The sequence below is a fragment of the Manacus candei genome, unplaced genomic scaffold (genome assembly GCF_025592945.1).
Source record: "Manacus candei isolate 608988 ecotype Guabito, Panama unplaced genomic scaffold, ASM2559294v1 h1tg000047l, whole genome shotgun sequence".
Classification (NCBI taxonomy): Eukaryota; Metazoa; Chordata; class Aves; order Passeriformes; family Pipridae; genus Manacus; species Manacus candei.
This window is the reverse complement of record NW_026138095.1, coordinates 7,019,355-7,034,747: the sequence shown is the minus strand read 5'-3', so window position 1 is coordinate 7,034,747 and position 15,393 is coordinate 7,019,355. Positions and strand designations below refer to the sequence as shown.

General features: G+C 46.3%; 1 protein-coding gene across 1 annotated transcript; it reads right to left on the bottom strand.

Moving 5' to 3' along the window:
• Nucleotides 1–508: 508 nt before the first annotated feature.
• Nucleotides 509–8,441, bottom strand: LOC127475887 (unconventional myosin-XV-like). The gene is made up of 13 exons (XM_051798082.1): nucleotides 8,161–8,441; nucleotides 5,962–6,075; nucleotides 5,474–5,532; nucleotides 5,268–5,391; nucleotides 4,764–4,859; nucleotides 4,029–4,160; nucleotides 3,719–3,844; nucleotides 3,145–3,222; nucleotides 2,709–2,857; nucleotides 2,570–2,615; nucleotides 2,054–2,178; nucleotides 1,182–1,247; nucleotides 509–515 (listed from the first exon to the last, which is right to left on the bottom strand). The coding sequence occupies exons 1-13, from the start codon at nucleotides 8,305–8,307 to the stop codon at nucleotides 509–511; spliced, it is 1,269 nt and encodes a 422-aa protein (XP_051654042.1). The 5' UTR covers nucleotides 8,308–8,441.
• Between the last annotated feature and the right edge of the window lie 6,952 nt (nucleotides 8,442–15,393).

The window sequence follows — 15,393 nt, the reverse complement described above, 5'->3', positions numbered from 1 at the left end:
TCGGCAAGCAAACACTGAAGTAACAGAAATGCATTCAAAGGAGCTGTGCTGTTGTGGTTACCTGGGAGAAAGAAGCCTGGGTCCTGTCCAAGTAGGAGGGTAGAAAACGGAATAGAAACTCACACTGTTCTGGGAATGGCATGGCAGAAGGCACCTGTGCAGGCTCCCATGACTGTCCTCTCTACCCTCTTCCCCATCCTTTGTTAGCCATGCCAGCAGTGCTGGTAGTTATGGGGATAGTGATGGGGATGTTAGTGGCTACTCTAAGCACAAATGGTCTGATTTCGTGATTTTTATTTTCCTTTTAATAACTTGTGCTGCAAAATACATTCTACACATTTGACACACCATGGCTCTCTCCTGCACACAACTTTCCATCTTCTCAATAAGCTGCCATCCTGTTCTCACCCCATCTGATTTCCAAAAGGCTAAGGGCTTGAGCAGTCTGAGGTAGCTGTTCAGGGATCATGGGAGGATCATTGTGGACTGAAAAAATCTTGCATTTCAGTCACCATCTGGGAAAATACCAGAAATTGAACTGGGCAACTGAAAGAGCAAGGTGAGTGACTCCTCATAGCTTGAGCAGAACAGCAACCCTGAAGACCTCAGATGGAATCAGCTGTAGTCTGGTGTAGGGCAGCCCAGAGAAGGTCACAGACACACAACTAGGCTGTGTTTGTACTAACTTTGCCAGTTCTGAATGCTGTCTAGGAAGAGAAGGCTCCGGTCTCTGTGTGTCCTTCATTTGACTACATTCGTGTCAGTCAGAGAGTGAAGGACATCTCACTGGATTGTTTCCAATAAACTTCCTAAAGTCACCCCTGCCCTGGCCTCTCTGTTTAGTCACCAGCTCTCTCTGCTTAGTGCAGAAATAGCTCCTTTCGTATACCTTGTCCTGAGGAGAGTGTTGTTACCTGGCAGCGCTTCCTCCTTTGAATCAAAGGTCTGGAGATTAAAATCATGGTATTAAATTGCACCAAAGTCTTCTTCAGCCTCCTGTAACGCTTCCTAGAGGGATGAGAAAAGAGAAGAATTGGCTAACGAGGGAAGCATCAGCAACACACACGCACATAGAGCAGGCCAGGAGCCAACACGAGGAGGGGCCTGGCCAGGCACATCCCCACCTGGCTGTCCTGGGCAGGGCCAAAGGGCTGTTCCTGGCCTGGCCTTTGACTCCTGACCTTGCCTGGTAGCCTCGGAAGTGAGCCTGAATGACTGTGACTTTCTCCTGGAGGACACGGAGGCGTCTGCGGTGAAGGAGGCACCGGAATTTCCTCTGCAGAGTAACAACAGCCCAGCTCTGCCTCTGGATCCATCGTCGCTCCAGCAGCTGCCTGGCCTTCTCCTTCAGAAACACCTGGGCAAAGGCAGCAGCTGCTGACCCACGAGGGAAGCAGCAGCTTCTCTAAGAGCTGGGCAGTAATAAAAGCTGCTGGTTTCTCTCTTTGCAGCCTTTAAGGGTTCCTGCTGCAGAAGCTGGGGAGAGCAGGAGGCACAGGTGCAGAGACAGAGATGGATGCATTTGGGGAGGACAAGGAATCAAGGAGTGATGAAGGTTAGTAGACAGCAAAGGGAGAAGCCCAGATCTCCATTAAGGAATGCTGGGTGTACAAAGGAGTTGGCCATGCTACTACAACAATGTGGAGCCAGATTCTCCTGTTTATCTGAAATGCTAAAAATGCCTCCTTGAGACGAGAGGCAAAGCATGAGAAGGCAAGGCATGAAATATCCTCTCCCTGGGATCTCCATGCCTTGCCAGCCAGTGGATTGGTGGCTGGGCCTGTGGATTAAGATGGGGTTCTCTGTAGGCATCACCTTTGTTACTCCAATCTGATAGAGGTCCGAGGGGTTCCCCAGCACACGAGCCAGCACTGCTGCACAGCCTTCTCTCTCCTCCAGGCAGCTGAGCCCTCGCCCAGCCAGGAGCCCATACCTGGGAGATGAGGTGTCCATGTGACAGAAGCCAGGGCTGTAACTCGAGCCCGAAGAGAAATCACAAGTGTGCTGACAAGTTCATCCAAGGCCGAGTGGCTGGGGAATCCCAATCCTGTACCTGGCCAGGAAGTTCTGGAACGGAAGACGGATGGGGTATCCCTCCTTTCTGATGTGGATAGCCTCCAGTATCCCAGAATGTCGCAGCTGACAAGTGACATACTCCACATCAAAGATATTTGACAGCTGTGAAGATAAGGCAGAAGAAAAATAAAAAACAATAAATAAATAAATAAATAAAAAATAAAATAAAGGAGGCAGAAGGCAGAGAGTTTAGAAATGGTCTCCTTCTGTTGTCCTGTCCTGAGTTTAGATCTTGCCATGATCTCTGAGCAATGGAATGCAAAATCCAATGCACTGTTTGGTGTCCAAATGACAGTGGCTTCTGTTCCTCCAGCACAGGGTTAACTCACACGGCCACAGGGCAGGGTGGGAGACAGAGAAAGGGGAAGAAAAGTCCCAAGCTACCAAATGAAGCAAAGAAGTTCAAATCCCAGCTGTGAAAGGAGAGCTGTTGGAGAAGAATAGACTTCAAGGAACAGAAGTACTCCATAAGGAGCTCAGGGTGCTGCCCTACCTTTTTGGGATTAGGGGTGATGCACCGAATGAAGAAGGCATGGCTCCTGGAAAACAGAAGGAAGAACCTTTGATCACCCTCCTCTCTGTGCTGACCCTGAAGGACTTCACACATTTCTGGGTGCAACAGCATCTCTCACCTTCTCAGCTTGGCTGTGAGGTCCTGCAAAGACTGCTGGAATTTGGACACCAGTGTGGAGGTGTGAGGCTTGAGCCCTTTGCCCCTCGGCCCCAGCTTCCTTTGCTGACTATAGGCAGCTTTAGCCTTCTGGAAAATGTGAGACACCACCTGCAAAAACAAAGAAATGAACAAAATTCCCTGAACTACAAGGCAAGAATGATCTCTTCTACCTGAAACTACCCTCAGGCAGTCTGTGCATTTTATATAAAATGCATCAAATATGTGCAAAGACAACTTGCTCAATTCCCAAGTGTCCTTCAGTAAAACAGAACTCTTCATGCTTTCTCCAGGTTCTCCTGACATCTGATCAGGACCTTTCTGCTTCTCATGTGAAAGCAATGAGTGGCTCCTTAGGTGTCTGCAACAGAGATCTTCCTCCTGAACCACTGCAGTACCTTGAGGCGGCTCTGAGAGAAGATGTCCAGCACCTCTGGATGCAGCTGGTCACGGTTTTTATTAAGAAACTTGTGAACCTGCAGAGGCAAAGTCTGGTTTAATGCACCAGTCAGACCAGGCAGACAGGCAAACACCCCTCTTACACACACCTTGACTGGGGGAACAAGAGGAAAGCCCTGGAGAATGAAGCTGGCTCTTCCTGCTGCCACCAAGAGTGGAGGGGACAATGACTTCTGCTTTTAGGAGGGATTGCTCCTCTTCCCTTCGCATTGCCCAGCAGGCTTTGACCTCTCACTTTTTTTCAGCAGCAATAGCTTTCCTGGACTTCCAGGGCTCTGGGACATGCAGTGCAGGCTATTGTGTCACTGAGGTCAATAACTATTTTGCTTCTGCCCAGAGGCAGCTAAATTGCTTCTCCTGATAAGAATCTCTTAATCTGTGATAAACTGATGCTCTAGAGGGATGTGGAGTTACTAAGGGAGGGTTTTGGTCACAGGACTGGGAGCTGGGCACCCACAGCTTATCTCCAAGCTGGGCTATTGCTCCAGCTGCTCCGAGCCCCTGCCAGCTCACCTGGTAGGTGACAGGGCCTGCATAGTGCTTCACAGTGAACACTGGCAAGGGCAGCTTGGGCTTGGTGTACCAGGGGCTGTTTCCATGATGGTAGTGACACTTTTGGAGGAAAGTGTGGTCTGTGGCCTGTAAAGGAGATAACAAATATTCCCTGCTGCTGCAATGTATTCAACAGACTGAAAAGCTGCTGTTAAACCAAAGGAAAAAACATCTAATACTGGTACAGACACAGTAGCTGTTCAGTCTGGATAACAACTTCACCATAATCACCCTGTGAAAGGGATTACACGAGAGGCCAAGAGCTTCTCACCTGAGTCAGTGATGTCTGGTCATCCAGGATGCACAAGATGCCGTGGGGTTTTGCAGTGAGGAAATCGAGGCACGACTCACTGTACATCTTGGAAATAGGAACCCAAGCTAACTGCTCTTGGCTGTATTCCTCCTGCATGTTAAAGACCAAATCCAGCCATGCAGACAAGAGCAAATGGAGGGAGTTAACAAGAGGGATTTGGTTCATTTATCAGGAAGTTGGTGTTCCACTGCTGTTAGGAACTTGCCTAGAATTATCTGGTTCTGTCTTATGAAACTTCTTCTAAAGCCACTAATGATTGTCCTAATTTAAGAGAGGAAGGCTGCTAAGCAGAGTGGTAAAGTGAACTGTAAAAGGCAACAAATATGACAAATACACTTTCATCCCCAGTACATAAATGGTACATAAAATGCTACAAAGAAGCCAAACAGGCTTTAAAAGTACTGGCTGAGGTCTGGGATCCTTCATCCTGACCAACTCACTTATAAAACCTGCAAAAGGGAGCAATGCACTAACAAACTCTCATTCTCTTAATTTTACCTTAATTTACCACAGAACTAGTAAAAATATTGAATAGGCTCTTTGGACTGGAATTCCATGGATACTGCTTAAGAGGACCGGGTCCATTCAGCTTCCTATTCACTGCTGAAGGATCCTCTTCATCTGAGAACACCTCATCTCATTCCACATGTGCTGCCTTAACATGTTGTGGGGGTTCCACTGAATTCCATTTACCTCTTCCTGGGCAATGACAGTCTGACTGAAAAACTGCTGGAGGTGCTCGTTGGCAAAGTTGATGCAGAGCTGCTCCAAGCTGTTCAACCCAAGATCCTGCAAAGACAGAAAAGGATAATCCTTTCCAACACCCAGCCCAGCCACAGACCTGTGGCTTCCTGTAAATGCTGCACAGCCTCAGCTGGTGCTGAGCTGAGCTGCTGGTTCAGGCAGCTGGTTCTGATCAGTGTGAATGAACCACAGAAGTTCAAATCATCTTCTGTCTCGTCTGCAAGCTCTCAGCCTGGTTTATTGACTAGGCTGAACAGCAAGAGGCAAGCCAAGCTGTGAAGGAGCATGAAGAAGAAGAGATCTCTTGGCTGCACAGCCCCACCTACATATTCCATTGTTTTCATTCCCTTGTTTCTTGAGACACAGATTTTAACAGGAGTCCTAAGTAAAAAACTCAGAGGCATTGATGAGCACTCGCAGCCCAGACCACAGCAAAAGAACAGGCAAAGTAACCTCAAAACCATGTATGTCCACAATTCCCACGGCACAGTCTGATTCCCAGGGAGCCAACCACTCGTTGATCCTCAGCAGCAGCCACTCAAAAAGCAGGTAGTACAGAGTCTTGGCAATGGAGTCCCTGAGGGGGAGAGGGCAGTAAAACCAATTACTGCAAAGACTCCTGGGAGCATCTCACCAACCCAGGCAACAGCAGAAGTCACCTGGCATCGATGGCTCCTTCTACAGACAGAGGGATGAAGATCCGATCATAAGATGTCACCTGGATACATAAAGAGCCAGAATTTACTGTTATTAACTCACAAATACACCTTTTTTTTTTTTTTTTTTTTTAAATCCACAAGGAAAACAACCCAACTAACAAATTGATTGTTTGGGTTTTTTTCCTATTTGGCCTGAGAATTTACCCAGGTATCAAAGCAAACCGAGAATTTTGCTGCCACATTTCTGGGGGCAACTCAGCTGGCCAGACTGATAAGCCTGAAGCCACCTCATGTCAGCAAAGAGACTTCCTGGGTGTGAGTTCTGGCATCTTTACAGATCTGCCTTGAGGGATTCAGCTCATTCTAACCATTTTACTTGTCCTGTTCCCTCCCAGATTTTGGGCCTTCTCATGGTGGCCCTTCTGTTGACAGAGCATTGGACATCCTGTGCTTCAGGATGAACAAGAAATCACCAAGAAGGTACTCACAGTGACACGGTGAGTGACAGCACTTTGCAGGAAATCTGCTGAGACACACAACAAATTGGCCACAATCTGGATCTCAGTGTCACTGGCAATGGCAGCGTGTTCATAGGATTCTTTCTAAACAAAAGAAAACAACAGATTCATCTGTGGATGGAGTACAAATCCCACTGGTATCAATATTCTCAACAGCACCTCAGAGCTGGTCACAACAAAAAACAACCCGGGTAAGACACCAGGTTTATTTTGGCTCCTCAAAGAGCCACTCAAGCTCTAATGACCTTTGCTTGCCTCCCATTTCTGTCCCTGCCTAGGTCAGTTCAGAGCCCAACATAAAAAGAACAGAATAGTCTTCAAAAGATGTCATCTTCAGTCAGGAATAATGTCCCTGGTCCCATCACGTGGGATAACAGCAACGTTCAGCACACATAACCCGTTCCCAAGCTGCCCAGGGTGAGGTACCTCGCAGGAGGTAAAGCAGATGTTCCCCAGCTGCAGAATGGCAGCCAGGACAGCCCAGGTGGAGTTCAGCTGGTCCTCAGAGAGGCAGATCCCCTCCAGAGCTTGCACCAAGACCAGAAAGTCCTGACTGTCCTCCTTCCCCAGGATGTCACATGCTCTGCCCTGAGAGGAAAGGGACAGATAATCCTGATCAGCCCCTTTTGCCCCAGGCTGGAGCTGAGCCACCAGCAGCAAACTTCACTGTAGTTCAGTGTTTTAAGAACTGGAGGAATCTGAAATAAAAAGACCAAAGGCGCCACTAGTGGGAGCTCAGCGTTTGTGATGGACCAGTCTCTCTCCTCTCTGGAGTTCTTGAGAGTGAGATCTCTCTTGCCCTCACATGCCAAGTTTCTGTTATGGTTCCAGTACAAGCACCCCAGCTCTCCCTTGCCCACTGCTGGGGTGCAGCTTGAGAGAAGAAGGGATGCCAGAATCGACTCCAAATAAGTCATGGCAGAATCACCACCCCAGATTGTACCAGGACCTAATGTGTCAAGGCAAATGGGGATCTGTGCACCCAGAGAGCCACCCTGTGTTACAGCCTGTCTCATCTCTGCCTCAGAGCTTCACTACAACACGACCTTATCATGTTTCTGCTTCTTGAGCTTATCTCTACAGGACACTCCTAACAACAGCCCTAAAGTTCACAGAAATCCTGGGTCAGGCTGGGGGGGGACTGTGGAACCTGTTTGTGTACAAGGGCATTCTTTGATCAAAGTTTCAAGCTACTCTCAGATTCCAATGAGACAAGGATGAGGTCCAGGCAGCCCCTGGGCCAACACCAAGATCCAAGAGAGATTTTGTCTGTCTCTGCCAACTTCTTTGTGCATAATCTGATCTTTTTTCCTTTCTTTCTCTGCAGCCGACCGAGACATTCCTGTTAACTATCACCTTGAAGCGTTTGGTTTACAACGCTTTGCCAGCCAGGAACGTCACCCATCAAGGGATGGGCCCCTAATTGCCCTCCGTCCTTGAGTCATTATTGGTACTTGTCCATTCCTTGCCTGAAGGCAAGATGACAGCAATCACCATCGAGGATTCCTCACACAACCACAGCTGCTGCGAAGAGCTGCTGCTCCCACCTGGGAAAGCTGACTCACACGGCTGAAATAGGAAAGATCTCTTGCTACTTCTGTGAACTCTTTGAGTGTGGAAAACAAAACAAAAAAACCCCAACAAACAAGCAAACAAAACAAACAACCTCCCAAAACACAATCAGACAAAAACAAAACTTGTTTCAAAGATTATGACTTGACGTAAGCAAACAATTTTCCAACTTAAATAACTGTACATTTCAGAGTTTCAAAATTTGCACCCGTTGACTCAGGCAATGAAGCAAGTTTTTTGCAGTAGTTAGAAAGAAATATCCCCCATTCTTTGCAGTCCCACAATAAAGTGCAAATGCAAGGAAAGGAAACGAGGAAAGGATTTTTTTCACCACACGATGGAGCCATGGGTTTACACAACGACTCCTTTTTAAAATGTTTTGCTTAGGAGCAGAAGGGGCCTGAAAGGTGAGAAAAGAATCACTGAAGAGAAAAGGTATTGCTTCTTCGGTGTGGGAAGGAACAGAGCAGACTTTAGCATGTCCTTTGAAGGACACATTAGCAGGGAAGCAAAGTTAGTGTCTCACTACCCAAACAGAAGTGATGTCTTGGCCATTTCACTGCATCAGCTGCTGCAGAGCATCCTCAGCTCACTCACCTGATTCAGGTAAAAGTAAGACTCTGCCTCTTGCAAGTACATCTCCTCCTTCTGCTCCATGGGCAGCCCAGCCAGCAGCTCATAAAACACGTGGTAGTTCCTCTCACCATGGGCCTGACAGGGGACACATTCACAGAGCTGACTCATGTCCAGCTCCAAACCCCTACAGAATACACTCAAAGAGCAGGATACAGACTGAAGTCAGCAAGAAAAGGCCAGAACCATTTAATTTGGAAAGTTTCCAGGTTTTCTTGTTGACACCTTAGGAACATTCTATCTAAGAGTAGTCCTTTTCACACAGCTACAATATTTGACCTTTCCCACACTCCAAAGATAAAGAAAAATGAGTTGAGGAAAGATTTAACTCTCAGTAATCCGTAATAAATGGCTTCATTCAAGCTGTTTGAGACAGAGAGACCTTCTATTTTATCCAAATAAAATAAGTGATCACCCTGTGCTACACAGAGGGGACGTATTTCTTGTTCTCTTGAAATGGGAGGCAATTCTCATACTTATTCCTATTCCTGTTACTCAACAGTAAGTTTAAGATTAAATATCAGTAAGGGAGAGAGGGAGTCACTGGTCCTCACCTGAAATACCACTCGAGACTTCTCCAGCAGGTACTGGGAGATGGATGTTCCCACCACGACACCACTGAGCATAAGAAAACAACAGCTCCTGTCAGAGGCTAGGAACAGGTTTTCTGCAGATCACTGTCTCTGTAGATAAGAATGATCTCAGGGGTGTAGTCTACATGAATTTCCAAAATATTTTGACAAAGGTGTGGGACTTTCAGGGAAACCAAGCAACCACAGCATAAGAGGGAAGGTCCTGACATGGGAGTAAAGGGGAATCTTGTTAACAGTGTGAGGTAACCATTAGAATTCCACAAAGTGTTTGTGCCTGACCAGTAACTGAGGGTTTGATAAATGACCTAAAAGAGCAGCTGAACAACAATGTGACAAAGCTTCCTGTTTGTATGAAATAATTCAAGGCAGTGAAGATAAAAGCCAACTGTCAATAAATGCAGACAGACCTTAGAGTACAGAGTGGGCAAGAAAATGGCACATGAAATCCACTGTAGACAAATGTAAAGTGATGGATGCACGCCCAGCTTCACACATAAACATACAGCCTCCAAATTAACCACTGCTCCTTAGGACTGAGACCTGAGGGTTATGACAGACAGTTACATGAGAGAATCAGCTCAGTGCTTGGCAACAGCCAGAAAACAACTCAGGCAAACAAACCAAACACAGAGGTTAGAAAGGAGGCAGGTTCTAAACAGAAAGGTGTTTTTCACAGAACTGGTTAGACCTGTGGAACACTTGTCAAAGGCTCTGGCAGATGCATGAAGTTTGTATGAGTCCAAGAAACTGGAAAATCTCAAGAGACTTGGGAAAACTCCTGGGCTGCTGCAAATGGTCAAGAGCTCACAGAGTGTTAGATAAAAGTGTTGTAGGTATTTGGCCTGTTCTTGTCTCAGTCAGAGCTTGTGGCCCATGTTGGGGACACCACACTGTATTAGGTGGCTTCTTGGTATAACCAGTTCAGCCATCCTTATGTTCTTAATTTAACACTCATCTTGAGAAGTAAAATCCATTCTTTTGCGGAGGAAACCTAAGGGCAAAACAGGGGTGTAAACTCACCCTCTTCCTACCCTGATGATAACAGGAGTGAAGGGGAGGGAGGGTTATTGCCTGAGCCCCAAGCACTGCTCAACTTTTCCTCACCCAGGCACCCTTCAGCAGTGCAAGGAAACACCCACAGGGTTTCTTCAACTCACTGTTGCAGGTGGATGTTCAGAAGCTTTCCAAAACGGCTTGAGTTGTCGTTGAGGATGGTTCTGGCATTTCCAAAACTCTCCAGGATGGGTAGGACATGGCAGGGCTTGAAGAAAAGAGGGAGATGACACTTCAGTAGCAACCACGGGTTTTTAAAGTGAATGGGGCTTAAGCAACTATTAGTTTATAAATTTAAGAAAAATGGGACTTCAGTGATATAATTCTTGTCTGAATAAAAAAATCTCATTTTAAATGTATCTTGGTATCATTATCTCTAGCCAGCAGCAAGTTGCTCTGTGAGCTCTTTATGATCTTTCACTTTCCTTCTGCTCTGTGTTTGTTCAGATTCACCTCCCAGACTCTGATATAAGCTCTCTAGGGCAGGTATCATCTCTCTGTTCAAAAAGATAGATACACCACTCTAGACAGCACCAGACCTCAAGGATATTAATATACAGAACTACAAATACACCAGCTCTCCTCATGTCTTTATGGGAGCTTCACCTTGGACCACAAGCCATCCAAAGTCCAGCTCAGCTGAACAGGAATAAAGAAATAACATCAGCCTGGCCTCTCTCTCCTATCTTTGGTTTCTTTTCCTTGCCCAACCACCACAGCATCCAGTCAACCTCTGTTATCTCTTACCTGTCTGATCCTGTGGCTGTCTGATCCCTGGTACAGCAGGGTCAGGTATTGCACAATTGCTTTGGCAGCTTCTGTTTTACCTGATCCACTGTGTCCACTGGAGAAACAAGAGGTAAGGAAGCTGGTATCAAAATAGAGTTACCTAATCTAAACACATCAGAGCCCTGTTACAGCAAATCAGTGGGGTTGTACTGATTTACAACTGAAGACCTATCACCTAGTGCTTGAAACACTGAGACAACTTGACAAAATGGTCCCAGATAAGATTCCACTGTGGAATGCCAAATGCCTTCTCTTCCACTCCTCTGAACTGATGTGAAAGTAAATATAAATCATTTTTGCACAGAGTGAAACAAAAATCCACCTTATTCAGGTTCTCTACTGAGAGCCCTCACACAAGAGCCAGAATGATCAACTTAAAAAGATGAAAGTTTTACATAAAGAAATTAGCAGGCCTTCAGGAAAGTACCTCATTTCCTACCTGATGATGACACACTGCTCCTGCCCTGACGACTGGGACAGCGTGTAGGCCATTTCTGCTATGGCAAAGACGTGTCTGCATGGGCAGAAAGAAAACCCCCATCAACTGACCTCGCATTTCTACCTCACACACCCAGCACCAAAAGGTTACTCATCAGGGATCTACATTAGACACAGGTCCAAGCAACTACAACTTTGCCAAATGGGTTGTTCACTTCCTGTGACATTCATCCTGCTCTACCACACAACTGGAGGAACATAAAATACGCTCTGGAGCACAAATGGAACAGGGTTTAGGGAGTTATTCAAGAAAGAGGAACATACGGGGCATTTTTTGAGAGGGTGCCCTGATGGTACCGGGTAGCCACATCTTCAGAGTAGATACTCAGGTCTTTGAAAGGATTCACAGAAACCAAAATTTGCCCAATGTAAGTCTAGGACAAAAATAAGAAAGGGGAAAAAAGTCTGGTGGTTTCTTAGAATTTTCTGAATGAGGAATGCAACTGAACACATATATCAGTACAAAGATTTAAATGCCCTTTAAAAGAATACTGTCTGTTCTGACTATACTGTCATCTTATCCAGGGCGTGGTTTTTCAGTGTCATTTTCAAAGCTCTGTCATTAATAATTTGGGATAAGTGAGCACTCACTGGTCTGTGGTCATCTTCTCTGGCCACTGTCTATTCTCCCAGCTCCACATGAAATTACAGGCACAGGTTTGAACACCTGAGCCAGTAAGTGAAAAAAAGAGAACAATTAGCCATCCAGAGCTAGATCTGGATGGCAACACTGTGAAATGTTTGCATAAACTCGGAGGTTTCTTCTCAAGATCCACAATTTTTTACTCAGAACTGCTTTGCTAAGATAGGAGAGTCCCACCAGGAGCAGCTGAGGTTGAAATGGAACCCAGGTATACTCACAGGATGCCAGTGAATAGCAAAATTACAGAGAAGCTCTGAAACTTTCTGATTTTACCCCCAATATTTCATGTTATCTGCCTTCTGAGCAAAAGCTGTGTGAGTATCCTTTTTAATCACTTTAATGAACGAGCTCTTGAGCTACTTGGTGCACTATTAAAGCTTGATGGAATAATATCAATAATTTTCTCTTACAAGTCATTGTTCAGAATGAATGAGTGCTGAAGAAAACCAAACCAAACCAAACACCACCACCCACAGTTTATCTCATACATAAATGAGATTGCGGTGGAATCTCTTCTTCAGGCACAGCAGGACTGAGCTCTCAGAGACTTCCCTACAAATAGAAGAAAGGACTGGTCAGATATAAGCTTCACTTGCATATGTTAATAGTAGCCTTACTCAGCTATGATATGCATCAAATTAATTCTGTTTCCTCCCATGGTAGCCCAAGATCTGTAACGTGCTTTCTGTCGTTGAGCCAACTTTGAAGGATAACAATCAAGCCCCCGTGACCTGAACTAGTGCAGAATGCTACTGAGGGCACATACTCCAGCCTGGTTAGATCTTCAATCTCCTCAGCTTCTGCACAGGGGTCTTCACACCTGTACACCTGAAATGCAGATACATCACTGACAATCAGCACAAGTTCACTTTCATTCCAGTACCGGAGACAGCACCTGTACCTGTTTCTGCAGGAACTCCATCTCTAGCACATCGTCACTGGCATCTTCTGCCTCCCACTGCTCCTTGCAGACCTTCCTCACACGGCTGCTGGCCAGCTGTGGGTCCCTGTAGATGGCCCACTTGCTCAGGTTCTCGATGGTCAGGCGTGGCAGCAGCAGCTCCGAGTTCAGCCACGCTGCAGGGTCACAGCCCTGGCCCTGCTGCTGAGCCCAGTGAGCACCAGGAGTGACTACAGACCCTGCAGTCTGGAGGACACCCGAGCCTCCTTTGACATCCACCTCACTGGAATAATCTGATGTCCATATTGGATCCTCTTCATGCAGAAGGAAGCCCTGTCTGCTGTTTCTCTGGCTTTGACCCACCAAAGACCTGGGAAGGTCATATTTGAATCTGCTACCCTGTTGCACAGGTGTGACAGATTTTCTGTCTGATAGAGATCTCAGTTTTTCTAGGGAACAACCCTTCCCAGAGCCCCTGGATAAGGAGTTTTTAGCCTTAACCAAGCTGTGGACTCTGGGGAATACTATAGCAAACTTGGCATCAGTAGCACTGCTCTTCTCCTCATCCAAGCATGGAGAGGAACTGCTTCCATGAAGAGGGGAATCACTAGAAGGCAAATCAACGTGTCCCACTTCCTCTGCCATTTTAGGACTGCTTTTGCCCTCCAATAATGGAGGAGAAGATTCCTTGTCCCTCGGCTCAGCCCTCCCCAGCTGTCCAGCTGCACCAGGGAAGGCTTTGCCCGACCGACCAACCCACCCAGCAGTGCTTAGAAGCCGGATTGCCATTCTGCTTCTGAATCCAAAAGGTTTGCTGCTCTTCTTCCTCTTCCCAAACTTCTTCAAGAGCCATCTCGAAATACCAATTGCACGTGCCACGCTCAGCAGACGAGCTTTCAGCCTTGATTTCTTGGCAGGTTTTTGCCCAAGCCAGCTGGTGACTTTTCTAAAAGTAGAATGAGTGTGCAAGTGCTTGGATCCTTTCCAATCATGCTCATGTTCTGTTTCAGAAGGTGCCTCTGCAAGCACTTCTTCTGCTTTCTCTTCTTTTGCCTCTGAAGCCTGGCCCGAACTCAGTTTAACTTTTCCAGTAACTTTTCCAACTTTCTTCTTCTTTCCAAGGAGCTGCTTATTAGATGATTTTTTAACAATCATGGAGCAGCTTGAAGTATTTAATCTTTTCTCTCCAAAACTTTGAGTTATGTCAGGTTCTTTTTGTTTACTGAGGGTTTCTAGAGTCATGGGTTTTGAACAGATGCTTTCAACATTTTTCAGGTCTGAGTTGGTTCCCAAAGCCATCTGGACAGGATTCGGTTTACAGCTTGGTAACAGTTTGGTCTCAGCATTTTTATGTTTCTTTTTCAGACTGAGAGGGATTTGGGATTGAGAACTTTTCTTTGTGAGCATCATCACTGCTAGTTCCTGCTTGCTGCAGTCTGATGAACTGTCCCTCTGTCCATGTGCTACCTCTTCACCTTGTTGTGCAATCTCACACCTCCCAGACTTCTCCTTCAAAGTCCTTTGCTGTTTGGAGAGCAAAGGGTTGTCTTCCAGCACACTGCCTTCATTGTTCACCATCTCCTCCTGTTCAGATCCTTGATGTGCTTTGCTAAGGCCAACATGGAGTTTTGCTTTCACAGCACTTGGCAGGGGTTTTGTTGCATTTTCCTTCCCTTCATCAGTGGTCTCTTCAGTTCTGTTCTCCCCAACACTGTCAGAATTTATATGTCCCTCCTTAGATATATCTTGAACTCTGTCATTTTCTAGTATATTTTCCTTGTCTACTTCATTATTTTCTCTGTTCTTAAGACTCTTAACTTGGAATTCTGAAATGTTTACCTCATCATCTGCCCCACTGTCCTCAGCTAGAACACATTTTGGTTGTGTCAGCATGTCATCTTGCTTCTTCATCTTCTCCTCTGCTTCCAATCCTGCACATTCAGTGCCTTCATCCTCAGATTCAATTTTTCCATCTGTGGTTTCCTGCTCCCTTTCAGGTTCAATAGATGCTTCATTGCTTTCATCAACCACCTCCTTGTAGCCTTTGCCTTCAGTCACAGGAGGACCTTCGAGCATGGCTTCTTTCTCACTGTTGCCATCTTCCTCTTCTGAACTGCTCCTCTCTTCTGAACTACCCTTCTCTTCTGAAGAACTGCTCTTCTCTTCTGAACTGTTCCTCTGTTCTGAAGAACTGCCCTTCTCTTCTGAAGAGCTGCTCTTCTCCTCACTGCTGGAAGTGCTGCCCACTACAGTCTCTTTTGTACCCATTTCTTGGGTCCCATGGCCTTCACTGCTGGAGTCAGAGCAGGAGTTTCCTGAGGTTTCCAGGAAATTTTCTTCTTCGCTTTCAGTGATGACAATCCTGGCACATTTTTCAACTTTCTTTTTCCCAGTCCTCTCACCTTTTCCCTGAGCTGTACTGCCTCGGGATTGAGGACTTGACTTCTGCCCAGAAGCCTCCTTAAAGCCCTGTTTCCCTCTGTGCTTTCCCCTGAGGTTCTGTGCCTTTTCTGGTGGGTTCTGTTTCCGAAAAGAGCCTCCAGCACTTTGCTCTGCAATTGCCTTTATAGACTCCAACTCAGTGACTTTTCCCCTGACACCAACACGCTTTCCACACTTCTTTTTAGAACTGTGTTTCTTGCTGTTTGTGGTAGATTTACCCTCCTTGTCACTGCTGTCCTCACTTTCCTGCCCTGATGTCCTTTCCTGTTGCTTGCAGG